The sequence below is a fragment of the Lepisma saccharinum genome, chromosome 10 (assembly GCF_977018435.1).
Source record: "Lepisma saccharinum chromosome 10, izLepSacc3.1, whole genome shotgun sequence".
NCBI lineage: Eukaryota > Metazoa > Arthropoda > Insecta > Zygentoma > Lepismatidae > Lepisma > Lepisma saccharinum.
This window is the reverse complement of record NC_139238.1, coordinates 5,321,594-5,345,310: the sequence shown is the minus strand read 5'-3', so window position 1 is coordinate 5,345,310 and position 23,717 is coordinate 5,321,594. Positions and strand designations below refer to the sequence as shown.

Sequence of the window (23,717 nt, the reverse complement as noted above, 5' to 3'; positions counted from 1 at the left end):
AGATTAAGTGGTCTCTGACTCTGTGTCTTGTGAAAACAAAAAGAAAATGAACTCTTCGTTCATCAACGAAGTGATAGGCTAGATGCTTATGGAAAGGAAGAAAGTAAACTGGAGTCTCAACTTGTACACAACGCCAAAGTGTCTTCAATCCAATTTGAATTTTATGATTTGTAAAGTAGTAGTTGTAGTAACTAATAATAATAATAATAGCAACAATAATAATAATAAACGTTTCCATGACTATGCCCCCCGTGAGAAAAAATCCTGCGGACTCCCTTCCACATACTCGTTCGAATCAACTCTAAACTGTAGGTCCAGTCTCGATTAGCCTATCTTTGAATAAAGTGGACTTAGGAACTCGAACCCAACACTAAGTACAACACTGTAGGTCCGGGCGCCACAGCCTCGTTAGCCTGCATGTCTTCTCAGAAGTTACCGTTATACCCCAGAAGTGATTATCATCCCATACCACGACACCAGCGGTCATAAGTTTGAATCCTGCCAAACGCATGAAAATGTGTATGTCTTATCATCATCGTCGCGAACTTGGAAATATATAAACGCGACGTAAAATAACAAAGGTTGAAAATGGAACTGGGTACACAAAGTTTGGCAAGGTGTGTTGGTGTTTTAAGTCCACTTTATGCACAGTAAGGCTAATCAGGACTGGACCTTCAGTTTAAAGTGGGATCCGAACCACTTGTGCCTCCACCGGGGATTGAACCCCTTGATTACAAGGCAAGGCAAGGTGTGATTTTGCTTGCACCATCGGGAGGAATTGAACCAGAGACTCTTTCAGTACTGTTACACCCTGTCTCGGAAATATGTGGAGCAAGGCCGCGCACGGTGGAAAAGGGGAGAAAGCGAGTGGGCGGAGCAAAGCAGTGCATGCTGATGCAAACGGCTAGTGGCCGCGTTTTCCTCTCAGTGTACTCACTTTCCCTCTCACGCGATCATTTGTCGAGCCCTATCGATTCACTTCTTGGCGCAGATACTTGCTTTTGTTCATTTGTTGCACAGATTCCTGGACAGATTGTAGACTGCTTTTTTCTTTACCATACTATCGATGAGGGTAACAGTTCGTTATATCGGAGACACATTTAAATCCGATATTTTGTGTTTCGCATGGTTCATACTTACCAATTGTGTATTGCGGAACATAGTTCAAGGTGCCATTATGCTTTTTACACAAAAACAAACACAACTTTTCACATACAGAGTGATTTTTTTTATTGCTTCCTTCGCTTCCGGAACATACAATATGGGGGCACATCTTGACTTACGTTCTGGGTATGCAGTGTTTCAACCTTCTTCACCGAAAAATACCTACTATCGTGTTCGTGTCCACCGGTGACATTATGCACGGGTAGCTGACGATAGGCCGGGTAGCTGACGGATAGCCCCACGAACCATTGACGGATAGCCCCACGAACCATTGACGGATAGCCCCACGAACCATTGACGGATAGCCCCACGAACCATTGACGGATAGCCCCACGAACCATTCACGGACAGCCCCAAGGACCATTCACGGATAGCCCCTCGAGCCATTTCCATAAGGTTAGGTTAGGTTTGGTTGGGTTAGGCAAGCATAGTTAAAAACAAAAGGAGTTTGAAACACTGACAGTGGGTTACGTCATCGAACGTGCAGAGCATGCAGTTCACGTACGGGAAGCATGTCAATTGTGCGTCGGTGGGAAAAATATATGATTTGCCGGTCAGATAAATTGCACGGTGAACGAAAATACCTCCACTAACGTTGGAAAGCTTGTAGAAACTCATTTCCATAAGTAGTTTATTCTGTAAAACTAAAGAAATGACGAACTGTTACCTCGGAGAGTCCCTACAACTCATTGGAAGTCAGCGGTTTCAGTAACCTCTTCATTTCACCAGACTCAAACGAACAGAAGAACTATATCTTCATTATAGTTTCTGCAGTTGGGCCGAAGTTCTTCAGTTCAAGGATGCTACAACCGTTTACGCCACCGGGCAACAGATGGGGCTAGCTCTTACCCTTTCCTTGAACTTAATTGATCCTTCCGTCATAGCGCCATTAGAGCACCAAATGGCCGCTTCTGACGGCTTCTATTACGGCTTAAAAGCATCCGGGGCCGGGAGAGGCCGAGTGAACGATGCTCCGGATGCGAGTGGAGATCTGTTTCATGTCCCGTGCGGGCTCTCGTCCGATACATGAAGAACTTCCGATTCTAAACAAATTGGTTTTGTCGGCCTTCTTGTCACGGCCCGTTTATTTGGCTGGCTGGCTGGTAGCCTATTTGCTATTTGTTCCCCCTATTTTCCACTCTGCTATCCCTAACTTTCCACCCCGTTCCCCTACTTTCCACTCTGCCACCTCTAACTTTCCACTCTACAAACCCTAACTTTCCACTCTGCGAACCCTAACTTTCCACTCTGCGAACCCTAACTTTCCACTCTGCGAACCCTAACTTTCCACTCTGCCAACCCTAACTTTCTACTCTGCCAACCCTAAATTTCCACTCTGCCAACCCTAACTTCCCACTCTGCCAACCCTAACTTTCCACTCTGCGAACCCTAACTTTCCACTCTGCCAACCCTAACTTTCCACTCTGCGAACCCTAACTTTCCACTCTGCCAACCCTAACTTTCCACTCTGCCAACCCTAAATTTCCACTCTGCCAAACCTAACTTTCCACTCTGCCAACCCTAACTTTCCACTCTGCCAACCCTAACTTTCCACTCTGCCAACCCTAACTTTCCACTCTGCCAACCCTAACTTTCCACTCTGCGAACCCTAACTTTCCACTCTGCCAACCCTAACTTTCCACTCTGCGAACCCTAACTTTCCACTCTGCGAACCCTAAATTTCCACTCTGCGAACCCTAACTTTCCACTCTGCGAACCCTAACTTTCCACTCTGCGAACCCTAACTTTCCACTCTGCGAACCCTAACTTTCCACTCTGCGAACCCTAACTTTCCACTCTGCCAACCGTAACTTTCCACCATGTTCCCCTTACTTTCCAACCTGCCATCTATGTTTCCTAACTTTCCACCCTACCGTTCCTAACTGTCCACTCTGATCTCCCTACTTTCCACTCCAAATAAAAACCCTGACCATGTTACATATTTATGGTGTTAAATAATAATAATAATAGCCTTTGTTTTAAGTGCTTTAAGTATTAATGTCAAAACATACGTTGATTGTAGATATACCTTTAATACCTACATAATGATATCAAAATAACGGTAATTTCTTAACTTAAATTGCTACATGATTTGTAACGTGTGTATTACGTTATACAACAGTAAGTTCATACGTTTCCTCCTTGTAGGGATGACAGCACTGAAAAGAAAGAAAGCTATACCAGATAACCGTATAGCAACAAACATACTAACTTGTCATTCCACAAATTTTTACTTAGCTGAGAACTTCTTCATGCGTGGTGAATCATGAAAACCACTTATATTTTTATTTTCATTTACTTTCTCTACATTGCTTTCGTCTTTCCTACATCTTTCTACCGTATTTTTACTTTCACTAAGTTGATACCAGGGTTGTTAAAGGTCCAGGAATTTTAAATAAATTCAATTCCGGTACAGGAGATAAATCAGCAAGCGTCAATGGGTTCTGGACCGTAAAGAACCTTTTTATCTGTAAAGTGTTTCAATTCGGTCCATGAATCCTTTTTCCCCATCAATTTAAATACGGTCCCGGAACCTTTTTTTTCCGAATCAGTTTAAATAGAGCCCAAGTTCCGTATTGAAATGAAACAATACGCAACTTGGATCGAATACGGACCTGACGATAAACAATTATCCACTTGCGAGCATGAAAGACTAATCCAGGTGCTGGCTGTCTCGAGAATCTAAGGTACAAGGTAGAAATGGGCGAAACGCAAACGCTGCAGTCACGTTGCCCCCCCTCCATGTAGTCCCATTCTATCGCGCGCGTTCCTTCCCTTGGTTGTAGCAACACTTTCAGTCCCTGCCTGTTGGGATACATATCTGCTGGGAACAGATACCTCATCGACGGCTCCTATTGGCTGCGGTTCCTGGATCGGATACCAGAGCAACTCGTGACGGGTTTGTTTGAACTCAATGTGACACCACACTAATACAGTCCATTGCGTTATTTACAATGTACAGTAACTTTTCTACAAGGACGTTTTTGAGCGTGGCCCACGAGAGAACAACAGCGTTATGATATATTTCCTGCGTTAAGGTTTCTACAACCGCAGTGTGACATTCCAGTGTAAACGTACTCGTGGGCATTTTTGGAAGGCAACTTTTAATCGGTCAACCCTGGTCCAGGAATTGGAAATAATTTCAATCCCTGACTGGAAGAGAAAATCAGCAAACGTAAATGAGTTCTAGACAGTGTATAACCTTTTCATATTTAAATCATTTCAATTCGATCCAGGAACCTTTTATCCGGATCAATTTAAATACGGTCCAGGAACCTTTTTTTAATGTAAGAATACGCAACTTGGACCGAATTTAAATTGTGCGAGAAAAAGGTTCCGGTCCTGTAACGGAACCCAATAAAACCCATTATAATTCATGGGTTCCTGGACGTTTAACAACCCTGGTTGATACCATACTTATCCACCAACAATTTATTTATATCCCTTGACTTGGTGCTGCCATCTCTGTTTCTTTTTTGAAACTCCTTTCTTTACATATTTTGTTATTGTTTCCAATATGAAATATCTGGTTTGTAAAAACTCTTTTTAAATTAAATAGCCACACCTGTATAACCAAAATCAAGGGTTTGGCGCCCCATTGAGGGTGACGCCCGCGGCCACGTACGAAATATTATGACATTGACTTATGCATTTAGAAATTGTAATTAAATTGTAACGTGTGCTTGGGTAATGCGCTAGTACTGACGTATTTAATAACAACTGTATCATAAGTATGTGACTGTACTGTAACTGTAACATTGTAACTGTACTGTACAAACAAGTCAAAAAGCAGACTCGTGAAGTAACATGGCTCTATTAGTATGTAATTGCTATGTATGTTATATTATACCATTGTATTGTGTTGTAGGTTTGCATAATTGTACCCAAGAATAAGGCAAATCCATTAATCACTATATCTCCATCACAATCAAGCAAATTCCGTAAGCGTATTGGAAATTTGATACATCAAATTGACAAGGAGCAACGTGTAACACTGTATGGTTGATACACTAACATATACGCACAACCAATATTAACCAATATTAATTGACACTAATGCAGTGCAAGTGTACATAACTGTACAGCTCGTGTGATTTGAAATGTGAAAAGAAAGAAATCAATAACCGAAAGAAACTGGGGAAAAGACATTCAGAGGAACTGATGCCCTGGTTTATAAAAAGGCACCAGGGAAAAGCAACGCATACCCTTAAATGTATTCAGGTTGAGATGAGCACCTTCAGGGGTCTACCCCAGCACGTTCTTCATGTACCAAATTGTTTCATTAACAACAACGAGCAAATTATGCACATTTAATTGTATTGGGTTGATGCATAACTTCATAATGCTTTTTCAAAGTGGCAATTTTTTTTACATGATACACATTTGAGATGAACAAAAGAAGACAGAAATTAATCAGTAATATATTTTCCTTAATGATCTATGACTATCTACCGACGGTTTAGCAGTTTTTTTTCGATTCCACGCCTGAAGAAATCAGCTGATTTGAAGATAAATGACGTTGTCAAGCCACGTTTGAAGAGTATTTTCGTTTCCAAAGTATTTTACTTGAAGTTTGGTGGTTTTAAGAGCTAAAAAGATGGAACTCCGAATGCGCAAGATCGGGCAAGTAAGGAGGATGTGGAATAACCTCCCAAGCAAGCTCCTGGAAAGCAGCTTTTGTCATGTTAGCGGAGTGCGGGCGTGCATTATCCTGTTGCAGCCCTTGAGGCAGTCTTCCTGGTGATTTACTTAACTTCACAAAATTAAATGTAGAGTATTACATTTTGTGTTTGTATTTTAAAATATTGAAACAAAAAATCTTGCTCGTTTTTAACATCGGGGAAAATAGTTTATATTTCATGTTATGTATAATATATAATCGTCGGTCGGTGTATTCAATTTATCTGAAGCCAAAAACTGTAAATGAGTTTCCGAAATATTAAGAGCTTCAAATCAGCTTCTGTGACGTCGCAGGACTAGTCCAGTATAATCAACATTTAACACAGCGCATTGTAAAAGCGTAATATTTAGTTTTCTGACCAAATCGTCCTTTTCCTTATTAATTCAGAATGTAGACTTCACCCCCAAGAACATTTGAAAATATATAAATGACACTGATAAACGTTAAATCCAAACTTTACAATTCTGCATAATCTACCTTTATTTTTCAAATTAGTTAAAACTGTATCAAACGTTTGAATCTTTCTCTAAATTCTTGAAAACCCTGAACGTAGAGAATCACTCAAGTCTAAATTGTTCTTTTCGAGATGACAAAACAATTTCCTTGCCCTGCTTTTACCGTTGACATTCTCCCGTACACGCCTCCGCTGCCTTTGCTCTTCTCAGACAGAAGAATATGTCAAAAGTGTTCGTTTTTTCCACTTGACACTTGTTGTTCTTTAGCCCACACCATCGTCCTTCAAATCTGCAAACTTCAATGGGTATTTACAAGCACAACAATGCCACTCCAATCGACGAACGTTAAACGATCAACAAACTGAAAACACCGCAGTGTTGCCATACCAAACTAGACCTACTTACCTTTGAGTCAGCTCAGGAATTTATCCTTCGCTCCTCATGACGTTGTCAAAATACTCCAGTAATTGCAGGTTGTGGTAAACAAAAAACTTACTGTTACACCTTAATAAAAGGTTTATTCTTGATACAGTCACTTAACAGTAATTTACAAACTTAAAACCACGCATTGCAATTATTTTCGACAGTCTCATACTATTACTATATCCCACATTGCTATGTTATTTCTAGCTTGTTGATAAATCTCGCAGTTAGTTACATGTTGCCAGCTTGGCACATTAAGGTTAGTCTATTTGCCCGTCTGATACTAGTTGTCTGTGACATCATAAATATTTGCAAAATTAAAAGCGAACAAACACAATGTTTCAACTAAATAACAAACAACTTACAATGTAATGTACAGGGCATTACGAGTTTCTTGGTCGGAACGGGAATTTTTTTTAAATCTCGACGTCCAGGACTGGAAAAATTCTCAATTTCCCGACCAAGTAGGGACGTTTTCGGGACGAGAAATGTTAAAAGCTTCCATACACTGTGGAAATCTGGACTTCTACACGTTATTTTATATTAAGTTCTTGTGCTTTTGCATTTCTGGAATAAAAACTAACAATTTCCGCGAAGTGTCGAACATTTACAATACAGAAAACATAAATAATTAACCACTTTTAAAAATTACGATTTGGAATTTCCAGACTGTTCGGGATCCAGAAAAGTGGGGAAATCATTTCCCGAAGTCGGAATCGGGACGGGATTTTTTATTTCTCGATCCGGGTACCGACTTTTCGGGATCCAGCACGCCTTTATACAAAGTACAAACGCTACGAGGTTATGCATCAACCCGATATTTTTCACCATGCTAGCTGGTACAGAATTGAAACCTGTCCTTTGATTCAGCCCGGCCCATTGGCAGAGAACTTTTACGGATTGTCATTGCTCTACACTTGAAGCTTTTTGCTCAGCAGATACCTGATAAGAGTAGACTTAACAAATGTAATCTTTTTTTTTTCCAGAGGCCAACACTGAAGAGTTTCTGGAAAGATTAGGGGAAGAACTCTTCCGTTCCTCGTGCGAGCCGATGTTCGAGAGAGCCATCCGCTCCCTGGGATGCGACCTGGAGCAATTCCTCATGAACCTGGACGGCGTCCACGACGTCCTCAAGCAGTCGGACCAAGTCCTGGAATCGAACGAGGACTCCTTCGTCTGCACTAAGGACGGCGACTCCCTGGTCCTCCACTTCACCACGGACAGGGCCAGCGTGGGTCACATCCTGGCAGGGATGATCCGGTCCATATCCAGCCATTTCTACGACACCGAAGTGTCCGTTGGGACGGTGCTGGAGCGCGGGGACAAGTGTCTGTTTCGGTACCGGATAGTTCCTCTGTTTCCACCCAGCGAGGGTGCGGACTTTAAGAAGTGCGGTAAGGTGTCTGTGCGTTGCAGGAGGTCGATGTCCGCGTTGTCCACGGACGCTAGAGACTTGAAGTTGAGCGTGTCAACCTTCTGCAAGGCGTTCCCCTGGCACTTCGTCGTGGACCAGAACCTAGACTTGGTTCAGTTAGGGAGCGGGTTCATGAGGCTCTTCGGGCGTGACTTGAAGACGCTGGGAAGTTTCGTCGGGACGTACTTCGAGTTCTCCCGTCCCAAGTTGCCCCTCAGTTTCGCCGATATCCTGAAAAGAAGCAACACGCCTTTCATACTAGCTATCAAGAGGACCTCTGTGTCTGCTGGAGACAGCTGTTCGGCTACGGTAAGCATGTTTCCATTATCCTTAAAGGGCCTCCTCGATGGCGCAGTGGTATTGTCGTCGCTTTGTAATCAAGGGGTCCCGGTTTCGATACCAGGTAGGGGCACATAGTGCCTTATTGTGCATAAAGTGTACTTAAAAAACCAACTCAACAACATTATCCTTAAGACCAGTAGGAAAGTAGTTTTCGAAAATATCTCCCCTTTTGAAAATACATTATGGAATTGCAAATTCTTAAGAACTACAAATCGCCGGCTGAATACTATTTTTGTCGTATGTCCATCTCCACTGACTCTGCAGGAGAACTGATTGAAGTTTGTCGTATCTGGTTTTTGAGTACACTACAATATTTTCGCAAATATTTTACTACTGTTGATAATTCACGCCACCTGACAACCAGATACGTTACGCATCAACTCATCTATGACGAAAAGTGGAGATACGACAAAACAGCATTCAGCCAGCGATTTGCTTTAAATCCTATTCACAGCATTCAAGTGAACCTACGTGTGGTTTCCTTTCGCTGTTGCCACCCTCCGTGACGGAGTGGTTATCACAGCGCGCTACAACGCCAGTAGCCCCCGGTTCCTGGGCATGGGTGGTGTTTGTGAGTGTTCCTTCATCAATTTCATCATATCATCACTCATCCTCAACGTCGTGATTAGCCAAAAGTGACAGAAAAGCAACGCTAAATAACAAGACTCAAATCCTTTTGATGTCTAAAAACAGAACTGAATACGGAATAGAAATTAGTCTTAGGGTTCCACGAAGCTACCAGAAATATGAGAATGTAGACAACAATAAAAGTAAATCGCGTGACGTTGCCTTCTAGAAACTGTAAGCAATCCTAGTCAAAACCATGTCAATGACCAGTGCCTGATCAGGAACTTAACTACCGTTAAGAAGTTCAAAAATAATGAATTTCACAAAAGCCATCGTTAGATGAACAAGAGCGTACACCAATATACATGTTTGCATAAAAATATAGTAATATACTTCAAAGTCGTAGAATGCACTTCTTTCACAGTCATATGACTTCGAGTCACATAAACAGAATGCCAAGTGTTAACAGTACATTTACAATTTCTCACCTAGGTAATTCACTAAATGTTTCATAAATGTTCAGTTTGTTTGTAAAATTACTTGTATTAGACAATTTTAACATCAACAATTATTGTATTACACTATTACAGTCATTTTCAGTTGCAGGGATGTATACATCATCAAAATTCCCCTTCACAGAATAAAAAACAGAGCGTAATCTTTATACGACAGGTTACAGTCTTATACTATGGAAAGTATTTTTGAACAAGTTTCTCCCTTTTCTAAAAACCACTATGTTATGCCAAATTCTCAAAAATTACCTCCATTTAGAATTCCTTCCACAACACTCAAGAATGTGGCCGCGGTGGCTCAGTCGGTAACGCGTCTGACTACCATGCTCAAGGTTCCGGGTTCGATCCCCGGCCGGTTCAAATCCGAGAACTTTTCTAACGGTGAAAGCGGCCCCGGCGCCCACCCAGCGTCGAATAACATGGGTACCTGGGGGAAACCCTGGGGGTAAAGGCGGTCAGGGGCGTGATGCTGATCACATCACACCCACTCACGACCGGATCAAGAAAGTGTGGGGCGTTACCCCCACACCCCCTATACGTCTTCATGGCGTGGTGCTATGCACAGGGGAACACTTTACCTTTTTTTTACACTCAAGAGAGCAATGCCCTTCATCGTATCTGGCCGGAGCAGAAAGTGTGTTGGTTACATTTGTCTTCCACGACATCTGTCGGCATTATTAAATACTAGACCCACAACAGGCTAAGAATACGTTAAATTTCGCCGTGTAGGATGACGCGCGGGATATGTTACTTACGATACTTAAATGCACAACATTCTCCTTGACGAAAGCAAACCACACGAAGATTCACTTGTATGCTCTGGAAAGAATTCTGAACATACATAATTTTCCAGGATTGGAATATCGTAGCGGTTTCTTGAATGGCAAAGTTACGAAAACTATTTTACTGTCCAAGGCCTCGAATGACTTCAAACAATTACTGTAACGATAGGTAAACGCAAATTGTACATCACCAAATTTACTCAATGTATTGAGTATTTGCATAAAATTACATTCTAGAAACTGTAGTCCAGAGGTTTGTTTACCTTTGCTTCAATAAATTTTCACTTTCAATTCTTAAATCTTGTCTTTAATACCGTGCGTCCATTTCGATCTTCAGCCGAGAGATCGGAAGAAGCGTGACGGGCGGCGCTGACGGAGATGCCGACATTTGCGGCCTGTAATGCCCGCTTATTTTTATGGACATATGCAGACAGTTATATAAATATTGCAAAACGAGCACTAACCTGTGTTATAAGAGTATGGTTTTAATTTTAGTAGCTTAGTGGTCGTATGTGCCGATGATTTTGACACGCCCACCTCTTTTGAAACACGGCGTAGAGGTTTGTTTGGAGAACGTTCTAACGCTGCACCAATATCATCGAGTTTTGCTTCGGTTAGAATCCGTCGTTTTTGCTTAGGTGTTTTAAAATTTAACGATCCAGTTTCTCGTAATTTAAGGACAAGATGTCTAACCGTATCTCTATGTGGAGGTGAAACGCCTGGGAATTTCTGTACAAATTGCCTACACACGTCTCGTCACGAGTCTGTTTTCATGTACGTGTAATACATAATAAATCTTTGTTCTAACGTGACCCTTGCGGCTGGCATTCCAATCGTCTAACTGACACAACACTCATACACACTGCAATAACACAAACAAGTAACTGCAAGTAACCAAGAACTCTTGCGCACAGTACGAAATTAACACGCTCTTGGTTTACATTGCTCGCCACTATATTTACAGCTCTGTCTTCATCTAGTCGCGAAGGAACAAAAAAACTCGAGCTCGGAGATTTCGGATTGCAAGGAAGCTCACGAAAACCATTGACTTTTAACGGTTTCGTCTGCAGCGTAAGCTTGATACAGTGTTGCACATTCGAAACCTCCAAACGATTCCCATCGCCACAAAACTCTTTCAAGGATATAAACTTAAGCAGGACGTTACTGGTCAAAATTATGATTAAAATGTTCTATTATCTGTGGCTCTTAACATCGTTTCTAAAGCGTATTTTTTGTGTATATAAGGGCAGAACTTGGATGAATTACAGATGATAAACTATAACACAGGTTAGTGCTCGTTTTGCAATATTTATATAAATGTCTGCATATGTCTATAAAAATAAGCGGGCATTACAGGCCGCAAATGTCGGCATCTCCGTCAGCGCCGCCCGCCACGCTTTTCCCGATCTCTCGACTGAAGATCGAAATGGACGCACTGTAGAACAGAGTGAATGAATGTGCTGATGGACAAATTGTATGTTTGTGGTAGAATTTGTATTATTATATTTCTATTATGTATTCACGATATATGGACGAATTTTATAAAATGTGCTTAAAATTCAACGAATAGTGAAATACTGCAACGGCTGGTAGCTGCAACCGCGTTTTCTCCGTCTTCACTTCCTCTCTGACGCTTTCATTGGTCGAGCCCCCTCGAGTCACTATTTCCGCAGATGACGTTTTCGTTCGCTTACTCCAGAGATTCCCGGGACAGTGTGAAGGCTCCATCTTGAACGAAGTGAAGGAAGCTAATTGAGCCATTATGGTGTCAATAGTAAATCACAATCACCATAAACAAAATACCGTGCGCAGTCTTACCCGAAACACAGTCTTACCTACCTCTCCTCTAAGCCTAATCGTTTGCTCAGTTTGTTAAAGAACTGAGGCATCGATTTTGCAATTAGTGATCAGTATTCACGGTGCAGCAAACACAGTTGAACTTGTTTTATTATTATTATTGAAGGAGTTCACTGCCCCGACAACCCTCTCTCGGTCTGCACTTGGGTGCAATGGCAGTCCCAACACAATGGGGCACTTTCAGAAACTGGAACGAAGCACCAGGCACTGAACACATGCTTCCCTAACGTTCGGGAAGAGTCTCGGACGTACTTGAGACTGCAAGGATGCAGCAGATTCACAAAGACTTCGCGAAACAATGGTCTCCGCAATCTCGCTTGCTGCAGCTGCTAACTCTAAAGAAGATTGCTCGTTTAGCTTCATTAGCGAGTTCATCAGAAGTTCGTTAAGGAATTAACCTCCTTTTGCATGAAACGAGAACTAACGGGAAGAGATTAACGCCCACAGTACTGGCACGCACCTCTGCACTGTTTGAAGTGGCGACTTCATACGAATAATCCTAAGAAACTTTTTATTCAATTTAATAATAATCTTATAACTTATGATGTTGGGTCTAATGATGAAAATAGGCTTGTCATTTTCAGGTTTTGTTTTTGTGATTTTGGATTTAAATGTGGTGTTAATATTTGATTATATTTATACATACTTTTCAGGGAGGGAAGAGTGACCATTTCTAGTGACCATTTCTGAATTCATAGTAATGGTATCCTTAAATTACTTTTCGTGTCGCACACTGGTTCTTTCTATTCAACTTTATTCGTCAGAAGGTGACGTCACCACCATTCCAGAGCACATTGTTGACCGACTAACCGTTAAAATAGCGGCAAGAAGTTGAATGTCATACCTACCGGTCTACATGTGTACATTGTTGAGTTTCAATGAAATGGATTTGTTTTTATAGTTATCAGTTATTAAACCGGGTCCCGTGGTTAGTTAGTTCATCGCTCTACGACGCCAGGGGTCCCGGGTTCGAAGCCTGGCCTAGGCATGGATGTTTGTGAGTAAACATTCATCAATTTCATCATATCATCCCTCATCCCCATCTTCGCAAATTAGCCAAAGGTGGAACAAAAAGCGAAGTAAAATATAGCAAATCAATAACAATAATAGCAGTTATTAAAACGGACGACATTTATTCTGGTACCGCTCCCGCCACTCGGTACTCTGTCGTGTGTTGGGAATCCTTGCCAGCTATCACGTGAGTGCTTCCATCCACCGATAGGGGCGCTGGAGACGTCACGTCGTTGGTTCTCTGTCAACTAGTGTTCGCCGTGCCCTTTGCGAGTGAGATTTGAGCACGTGGTTCCCACTTTCGCAGCATGGGATAGGGAAAGCCAAGCAACACAGGAAGAGCAGGTATTTCAGATGGCGACAGGAAAAGAATTTGCCCTCTAAAGGCTTGATGTTAATGCATTCCTGTCGAGGAACTCGTGCAACAGCGCGGCCAGTCATCATGCATGCACGAAAAATGTGGTACACCGGGGAAGATAGGTCACTTGTTCAAAACAATTGTGTATCTTGCTGAAAATTATATTTTATTGTACAAACTTTATAGTCAGGTTAAACAACATGCAAGACACAACTTCAAGTAATTTCTAACCAATTATAACACATGTTGATCAAAGGTCTGTTGTGACCTGATTTTTCCCCAGTGACACGGGATTAACCGGATCAGTCCTGGGGTAAAGCAAGTCAAATAGTTATATTATTGTTTGCATGTACTGTACATATTCCACATGCAAACTGTTTGCGTCCAAAGGCATTAACGCAAAGTTCGCGATACCACACACTACATTCCTGACATTGAATCCTGTCACCAGCCTTCTGAGGGCCTCCCCGATGGCGCAGTGGTAGCGTCACCGCCTTGTAATCAAGGGGTACCGGGTTCGATACCTGGTAGAAGCACGAGTGGTTCGGATCCCACTTTAAACTGTAGGTCCAGTCCCGATTAGCCTTACTGTGCATAAAGTGGACTTTAAACACCAATTGAACAACCAGCCTTCTGTCTCATTTTATCACTGTATGACATCTTGCAGAATTTACAAACTTATTCTGCTTCTTCTACTTTCTGCTCTTCGGTCTCTTCTTCTGTTTCACTAGAATCTAGTCTAGTATTCTGTTTATTAACCTGTTTCCTACATGGAGTAAAATTAGTGTCGCGTCGCCTCGCGTCGTGTTGCATTCGGTGTGCGGCTGGCCTTAAGGTGCGTGACACAAGTAGGAAAGCCCCAGCGACACCTCGCGGCTACTCTGTCCAAATTACCCGTTCTCACCTTTCTTGACCTTAAGAACTGATGGCACACGATTTCACTTCTACAATGAGGGAACCAGAGAGCATGATGACGAAAATATGCAAAACTCTTGCGTTTCATTTAGCATGCTTGGAAGCCAACGTGGGAGGCATTTTTAACAATCCCCCTCGAGAATAAGATAAATCTTTTCTTTTTCCTTTTAAGCTCATCTGCATCAAGAAGTCCATGTCGGGAAAGGGATATTACAACATCACGGTTGGGAAATTTAATTTTCCTTGTTTCTTTGCAGAGTCGTTTCTTTTTCTACGGACCATTTACACAACATCTTCTCTAATGTTCATCTTTTTCCGTCTGCCTCTCTGCTCTGAGATGATATATGCGCTGCGAGGGAGGTAACATATAGCATCTTTGTCCCCCGGATGCAGATGTAAAGTGCCTTCCCACAAGGGAGCGTTAACTCTAAGCGCTTCAGTCATTGTTTTTTGAGAAAAGGTCTTAGAAGGCGGAAAAAATCCTCGCGTGTAAATATTTTCGTCTTCAGACCCATATATTTTAACCCCAGCTTCCATTGTCGGTCCCGTAGGAGCTGTGGACTGCTTGGGGGAGGGTTTGGTGGAGATCTCGCTCATCGCACACAAGTCAGACACCTTCGTGTTCTGGCGTAAGTGCTGCCTTCGTTGTTAGGTTAGGTTTGATTAGGGTAGAGTTACATTTATACCTCTTAGCAAAAATGCACTGTTTCACTCTTCCCATCGCCTGATCAAATTATTGCTCAAAATGTAATGAAATTTGCTACGGACATACCTTGGTGTATCAGAAGCATTGTGAAGTCACTGAGTGTTGGAAGTGGTCACCATTAGCATCAATTCATGCCTGCACATGCCTCTTCATATTACAGAGGGTAGCCGCCAACATATCAGGGGTCACAGCGTCAATTTTACCCGCCGAATGCTGTCTTGCAGATCCGCGATAGTCGTGGCTTTCTGAGATAGACCTTTCCTTTCAGAATGCCCCACAGAAAAAAATCCGGTGGGGTAAGGTCAAACACGATCTTCAAATCAGGATACAATTTCTTGCATGCTGGCGTTGGAAGTGGCGCAATCCTGCTGAAAATAGCTATTACGGAGTTCCCCATCATCCAACTGGCCAAGAACTCAGACTGAAAGCACACGTCCGTACGATTGGCATTTAACGGCGCAATCGCCCAGACGCGCGCGCATGACCACGCAAGGATTAGAGAGACTGTGGCGCCATCTCCATGACGTCACTATGGTTCTCGTACACGTAGCAAATTTCATTACATTATAACCAATAGTTTAATTTTTATAAGCGATAAGAAGGGGGCCAAAGATAGTAAAACACCCTGTATTATTTACGCTAAGAGAATTAAACCTAACAAACCATACCAACAACGAAGGCATTGTCAAAACACCACGGGCGATGCTTGACCAAAAAGGTATCTGGTTTGTGTGCGACAAGTGAGACCCGTTTTGTGGCTTAAGCTGCGCGCTTAAGGTTGAAAGCGTACTTCCTTCCAGAACACACATTGTGTTGATTCGGTTAATTTTACTTCGCTTTTCTGCCACTAAAGGCACATCGCGACGATGAGTGATGATGTGATGAAACTGATGAAGGGACACTCGGAAAGAATACACATGCCCAGGCAGATTCGAACCCGAGACACCTGGGTCGTGGCGCGCTGTGCTAACCAATCCGCCACGCAGGTCGGCAAAACTTATTTGCATTGTAGATGGTCACCAGAGATGCAATTTGTTGCACCCTCACAAAAAAAATTAAGATAACGGGTGGTAACATGAGACAAGACTGCGAATGCGCACACACAAGGAGAGAGAGAGAGAGAGAGACTACGCGAGAGTACAGAGGGAATGGAGGGGGGGATAGAAATGTGTCCTGAAACAATCGGGTTGGGAACGGTTGACAGGACCAAAACAATTTTCATGAACAGTGTGTGTGTGTCCTTGAAACGAATGTATTCGCATTTCTAAAATGAAACACTTGTCATTTCGAAGCAGTTTTCGACACACTGTGCCGCAGGAATCTATGAGGCAAGCGAACGAAAGCAAGTCTTCTGCGCACATAGTTCACATGATCGCGCATGAGGGGAAGTAAGTGCTTGGAGGGGGCAATAACGTGAACGTTTCGTCCATAACTCTAAAATGATACAAAGTGCAATTTCTAACTCAAGATCGGTCAAAGTTCCACAAAAACTTATAACTTTAGATAAATTTCACATAACTACAAAGGCAACCCTGATATGATCCATATTTTTATGTGACGTCACAACTTTAAAACATGTCATTGATATATTATATTTTTATGAAAGGACACGTAACTGTGTGATTATATGTAATATTGCACCTTGTTTGTAATGTATAACTTTTGTTTAATGTTTATTGTATTTTATGCTCTATTATGAGTAGTTTAATGTATCGTCATGTTTGCGAGAGTGCACTATGTGAATTTGTATTTCTAAACATGTGTAGATGTCAGTTTTGTTGATGGTATCCTTTTGTAGATAGTGAGTAATTCATCTGTACTTGAATCTGTGTTCTCGAAAATAGTATAAAAGCGAGGATATCGCGTAAGAAATATCACACTTTCGCCACGGATAGACGAAGCTTTTAAACCTAAAAAGAACTTCTCGGTGTTGTGCATACATCTTGGTATGGTAGTTCGGGGCGCAAGCTAGGTCTATGTGATAATAGGCATGCCGATAGCCACGCATTGAGTTTATGCGTTTTAGTTGAGTCAATTCATCGACAAAGCGAAATCCTCGCCTTCGTCTCAAGTATATTTGCATTATAATTGCAATAAATAAAGAATAAAACCTTTTAGTTTATCTACTGCAGTCATGTGGTTTTACTTCTCTGTGCCGTGAATATTGTCTTTGCCTAACACTATCCCTGTACCTGAGAGGAGTCTATGTACTTCACCGAGTCTCATCGTTCATCGCTGAATATTATTAAGTTATTATAAATAGTATAATAATACAACGCGTATTCTTAGAACGTATAAATCCTTCAAAAATTATAAACGGAACAGGATGAAATGTAATTTTCTTCAAGTATTTCTATCAGCTCCTGATACTCTTTTCAAATTAAAAAATCACAGAAGTTTCTACTCTTCTTATGATTATAAGAATAATTATATATATATAATTATATATATAATTATAGCTCAATTTATCAGCAGTCCATTCTTGTTTATTAACCTACATAAAATTCTCTGGTTTGAATTTAAAATCTTTGCATTCTTTCTTGCAAATTATTACATTGTGTGCAGTGCCATCTGTTGTTAAATAAATTATTCTCGTGTGTTTAGTAGAGCCATCTGTGGGGAACTATAGTAAAGAAAGAAACCGTATTTCTTCCTGAACTACACAATCTGAAAGAGAATACATACAGGTGCATTTTTCCTGCTAAACTCTCGTAAGGACTTTTTTCCTCTTTTTTTTTCTAGTTCAATATCTCCACGTTTTAATCTGCTTAAGTAAAAGGCTTTTTGCTTTCTCAAATTCCACTGGCTTCCTGAAATTTTTCTCCCACTAAGCTTCTTTCTCTTTGATGCGAGGCTAAAGTTTCTTATTCTGTTTGCAAGCATCTGCTTCAGGGAAAGGGAGCCACCTTCATATTTCCGCATGAAAGTTAGAGGGGAACGGATTTTAATACCACCACTCTGCGAAATTCAATGCATATATTCATAAGCAGCAACATTTAGCTTGGAGCTTGACAATATTTCAGCGTCCTTCGAGATAAATCTGCAAGGAAAATCTGCAGTAACCATGAGTTTTTAAAAATATAGGGTGGTCATAAAAAATCGTAATTTTTTTAACGAAAAATATATACTTACAAGCAGGGAACGGATTTATATGTAGTAAAAATGTGCTAAATATGTAAATATATATATATATATATATATATATTGTTATATTCACCAAAATATGGTCTTGAAACTATAAAAAATTACATTTTTAATAATATAAAGACACTACACAAGCTACATAAAATACAGTACGCTTAACATTGACATTAACTGTAAAACAACATAAAATTTGTTTTCATTTTCTGTTTCCAAAACAATAAATAACATTTTGTTTTAAGTGTTCGAATGTGAATTTCCTTTCGTTGTCTCAAACTGCGTTGACTAAAACTGCGTTCAATATCGCCAGAAATGATGGGAATGGTTTTCAAATTTGTTAGTTCTTCGCAAGAAAATCATCCAACTCCTTCGATCACACGAGGATATGCAGTTATTGCGCGAATATGGAGTATATGTGGAGAAATGTTCTGAAATATGGAAAATATATATGTAAAAATATCTAAAATATGAGCCAAAACCGAATGTATGTACAAATATGGAAAATATAAACTGAATTTTTCGAGTCTACGTGCCATGATGCGCAAAGATAATACAAAATATAACTGATTTCAGCTTTATACATAAATATGTATTTACATATAAATCCTTTCTCTGCTTGTAAGTTTTAACATGTTGCCGTTCTAAATTTGAAACCCATGCTACCCTTTTTAATGGAATCCAAGTACACAAAATTGGTACGGATGAAAATATCAACTCGAAAAGGTTTTGTTCGTCTACCTTGCAGCCACTTACACTCTGTCCAGGGAATCTCTGGAGCAAGCAAACGAAAATAAGTCCTCTGAGCAAATACTGACTCGAGAGGGTTCGACACACGGTAGGGAAAGTGACTGTACGGAAATGAAAACGCGGCTGCAGCCACCAGCAGTTTGCACACATACAGCCTGTAGTTGAATTTCTGTCAGTCACGTTGCACATTAGCATGCAGTGTTAACTGGAAATATCCATTGTCTAGTGTACATCTTACGCAGCATATCATAATGCAGTCTTGCGGTTATTTCTCTGATACGCACGCGCACATCAATCATGATCTGTGGTAAGGATGTGCTTTTTCTGGGGCTGGGTAAACTCCAGAGCTGCTCCATTATTTGCTCTACTTCCGGTCAGTTTGTTGATTTTTTTCTTACAGATGCACTCCTTTCCTTAAGTTCGGAGTACCACCTACGAATTGCATTCCCGTTGTGTGCAAATTGGTACTGAAATGCCGCTGCAAAAGAATAACAGAGATGTTAATTTGCGAAAATCTCTCTTCTCATCAACGGAAGCCATTTTGTCTAATGTCGAGCCTTGTGGCATGGCTACAAGATAGATCAACTAAACTTCGTTTTCGTCCGTACTGTACCTGTATTCCATTAAATATGAAATCTGGAACGTTATTTATACTATTTACTTGTGGATTGATTGGTTTAATTTACTTCGCTCTTTTGCCACTTTTGTCTAATCGCGATGAGGACGAGTGATGATATGATGAAACTGACACAAGCAACTCTCATGCCCAGGCCGGAATCCGAAACGAGTCCGCTGACGTCATAGCGCTGATTTAACCACTCCGGCACGGAGTTCGGCCAACTACGTTACCTAAAGTCACTGTAACTTTGAAAACTTTGTAAACAGAGAACAGACCATCGAGTTCAGCCAACGAATGAGAATTCTTTAATTTATTGAATGCTTTATAAATAGGTGGCGATTCATAATATCCTTTCTAGGTTTAGTCAGAAGGGAATTGTAAAACTAAAAATTATACTTTTTTCTATGGTGGTACTGAAAATCATAATTTTGGAACAGGCTTTTTCATAAATAATAGAATTATCTCGGCTCTTAAAACAGTAGAATTTATTAATGATAGGATATCATATGCAGTTTTACAGGGTAGGTGGTGTAAAATTATTTTAATAAACATACATGCACCAACGGAAGATAAAGATGATAATAATAAAGATGATTTTTATACAGAGTTAGAACAGGTCTTTGATAAATTTTCTCAGTATGATATGAAAATTCTGTTAGGTGACTGTAATGCACAGATTGGCAAAGAAGAGACATTTAAACCCACGATTGGTAAAGAAAGTCTTCATGAATTAAGTAATGATAATGGTATAAGATTGATTACTTTTGCAACCTCAAAGAATTTAATTGTAAAAAGTACCACTTTTAAACATAAAGATATCCATAAATATACCTGGTCTTCTCCAGATGGTAAAACTCATAATCAGATAGATCATATTCACATTGATAAGAGAAGGCATACTAGTATAATTGACGTTCGTACACATAGAGGTGCTGACTGTGCCAGTGACCATTATTTAGTAATTGCTAAATTAAGAGAAAGACTCTCAGTGATAAATCATAAGCAACAAAATCTAAAAGTTATAAAATTTGATACAGGAAAGTTTGTTGATGAAAGAATTAAGAAAGATTACCAAATTAAACTGTCAAATAGATTTGATGTTTTGTAGGATTTAAATGATGATGAAAATATAAATGAAACAGACGTAAATAAGAATTGGGAGCACATACGTAATGCAATAGAATCAGCAGCTAAAGAAAGTATAGGATACCATAAACCAAGAAAAAGTAAGCCGTGGTTTGATAATGAATGTCATAATCTAATAGAAATAAGAAATCAGGCTAGACTTAGATGGTTAAATAACTCGGATGATACAAATCTAAGCAATTATAATAGAATAAAGCGAGAAGTTAACCGCACGTTTAGAAGTAAAAAAAGAGATTACTTGAAAAGCAAAATTGACGAAATTGAAACAAACAGCAAAAATAAAAATATCAGAGATTTATATAAAGGTGTAAATGAATCTAGAAAGGGGTGGCAACCAAAAGTAAACTTGATAAAAGATAAAGACGGTGATTTTCTAGCTGACCCATGCGATATTCTAAATAGATGGAAGAACTACTTTAATGACCTTTTAAATGTCCATGTAGGAGATAAATCAGAAGTAAATGAAGTCCACACAGCAGAACCTTTAATTCCAGAACCTAACTTGACGGAAGTTAAAGATGCTATTAAAAGGCTAAAGAATAACAAAGCACCTGGCATTGATTTAATACCAGCTGAGTTAATTAAATATGGTGGAAATTCAATAATATGTCAAATTCATAAATTAATTTGTTTAATATGGAATAAAGAAGAAATTCCTCAACAGTGGAAAGAATCCATAATTGTTCCTGTGTTTAAAAAAGGTGATAAAATGAACTGCAATAATTACCGTGGAATTTCTCTACTTTCAACAACATACAAAATATTGTCTAACATTATTTTAACAAGACTAACCCCATATGCTAATGAAATTATAGGTGATTATCAATGTGGATTTAAACGTAACAGATCAACTACAGATCAAATTTTTCACATCAGACAGACACTTGAAAAAAAGTGGGAATATAATCAAAATGTCCATCAGCTTTTCATTGATTTCAAAAAAGCATATGATTCGGTCAAAAGAGAGAAATTATATAATATATTAGTAGAGTTTGGAATACCTAAGAAGCTTGTTAGTATGATAAAAATATGCACCAGTGAAACAGAAAGTAAAATTCGTGTGGGTAATAATATGTATGACAAATTTACAATTCATGATGGGTTAAAACAAGGAGATGCATTATCTCCATTGCTCTTTAATTTTGCCTTAGAATATGCTGTAAGGAAGGTAAAAGAAACTAAAGAAGGACTAAAATTAAATGGTGTGACTCAGTTGTTAGCATATGCAGATGATGTAGACTTACTGGGGGATGATGTGAATACAATTAAGAATAATGCTAAAATATTTTTCAAAACTGCTAAAGAGATAGGTTTGGAAGTTAACAAAGAGAAAACTAAATATATGCTTACAGGCCGAAACCAAGTGTTAGGTAATAATCAAAATCTAATTATTGATAACAACTCGTTTGAACCAGTTTCCAAATTCAAATACTTAGGAGTAATATTAACAAATGAAAATTATATTAAAGAGGAAATAAAAAGTAGGTTTAATTCAGGAAATGCATGTTACTTCTCTCTTCATAAACTTTTGTCTTCTCGTTTAATATCTAAGAAACTAAAAGTTAAAATATACAAAACAGTAATTTTGCCTGTAGTATTATATGGATGTGAAACTTGGTCCCTTACATTGAAAGAGGAACATAAATTGAGAGTATTTGAAAATAAGATCCTTAGGAAAATATTTGGACCTAAAAGGGATGAGGAGACAGGTGAGTGGAGAAGGTTACATAATTTAGAACTACATAATTTGTATTCATGTCCAGATATTATTAGAATAATTAAATCAAGAAGACTTAGGTGGGCAGGCCATGTGGCACGAATGGGAGAGGAAAGAGGAGTTTACAGGATTCTTGTTGGGAAACCTGATGGTAAGAGACCTGTAGGAAGGCCAAGACGAAGATGGAGGGACAACGTTGAGATGGACCTAAAGGAAATCGGTAGGGATGGGAAAGAGTATATAGATCTTGCTCAAGATAGGAACAGATGGAAGGCCTGTGTTGCTGCAGCCATGAACCTTCGGGTTTAAGAAGGCTAGAGAGTTAGTTAGTTAGTTAGGTTTTAGTCTCGGTCAGTGTGTAACTCCTTACTCTTTCCTCATCATGCTACTAGCCTAAAGTTATAAAAATTCTACGTTAAATAAGCAAAAGTAACTGAAAACATGCCTAGTTATTTTGCTTATTTAAGCAGTCTTGGACTATAAATTATTCATGTTTGCGCAGCGCCATCTCTTGTTAACAATAGATTTGGTTTTTCATTTATCTGACTCTTTAATAATAGGGTGCTAATATCAGTTAAGCTGAGTAATAAGTTTTAAATTGTCTGTTTTGAGAATTGAAATATCTGAAATACACGTAGTGGAAAGTGTTCAACTACGAGGACTTTGCTTTGCTTTGTAGGGTATGGAGCTGAAGGGCCAAATGGTGTTCTGCCCAGAGTCCGACTCGATCCTGTTCGTCGGGTCGCCGTTCCTTGATGGCCTGGAGGGACTGACCAGCCGAGGCCTTTACATTTCGGACATCCCAATACACGACGCAACGCGTGACGTCATCCTAGTAGGCGAACAGTCAAGAGCTCAGGTAAGGAGTATCTGTTGCTCAAGAGTGCATGTGAATAACTAAATGTACAGTCGTGGACACTTCTGGGTTGTAACGATTCCATTTAAAGTTAATGGAATTTTTATAACCCAGAAGTCTCCGTGACTGTACATACGTGTATCGTGCAAGACCGTCTGTTGTGTGAGGAATGTGTTGGGGAATGGGTGGATCCGATTCTTTGAACGTTTCGGATATCAGATCGAATTCGGGAATCTGGTGCAGGATTCGGGTATCGGATTCGGGATTCAGGTGTCAGTTGCAGGATCCTGGATTCGAGTATCGG

The 23,717-nt window shown here is 40.0% G+C and overlaps 1 protein-coding gene across 1 annotated transcript in view; it reads left to right on the top strand.

The window, feature by feature from the left end:
* Positions 1 to 23,717, top strand: part of Gycalpha99B (guanylate cyclase 1 soluble subunit alpha 2) — a 533,625-nt gene that overhangs the window by 262,719 nt on the left and 247,189 nt on the right. The window contains exons 4-5 of the mRNA XM_083130599.1: positions 7,710 to 8,446; positions 23,237 to 23,416. Of these exons, the coding sequence (XP_082986725.1) occupies positions 7,710 to 8,446; positions 23,237 to 23,416 (917 nt within the window). The remainder of the gene's footprint in view (positions 1 to 7,709; positions 8,447 to 23,236; positions 23,417 to 23,717) is intronic.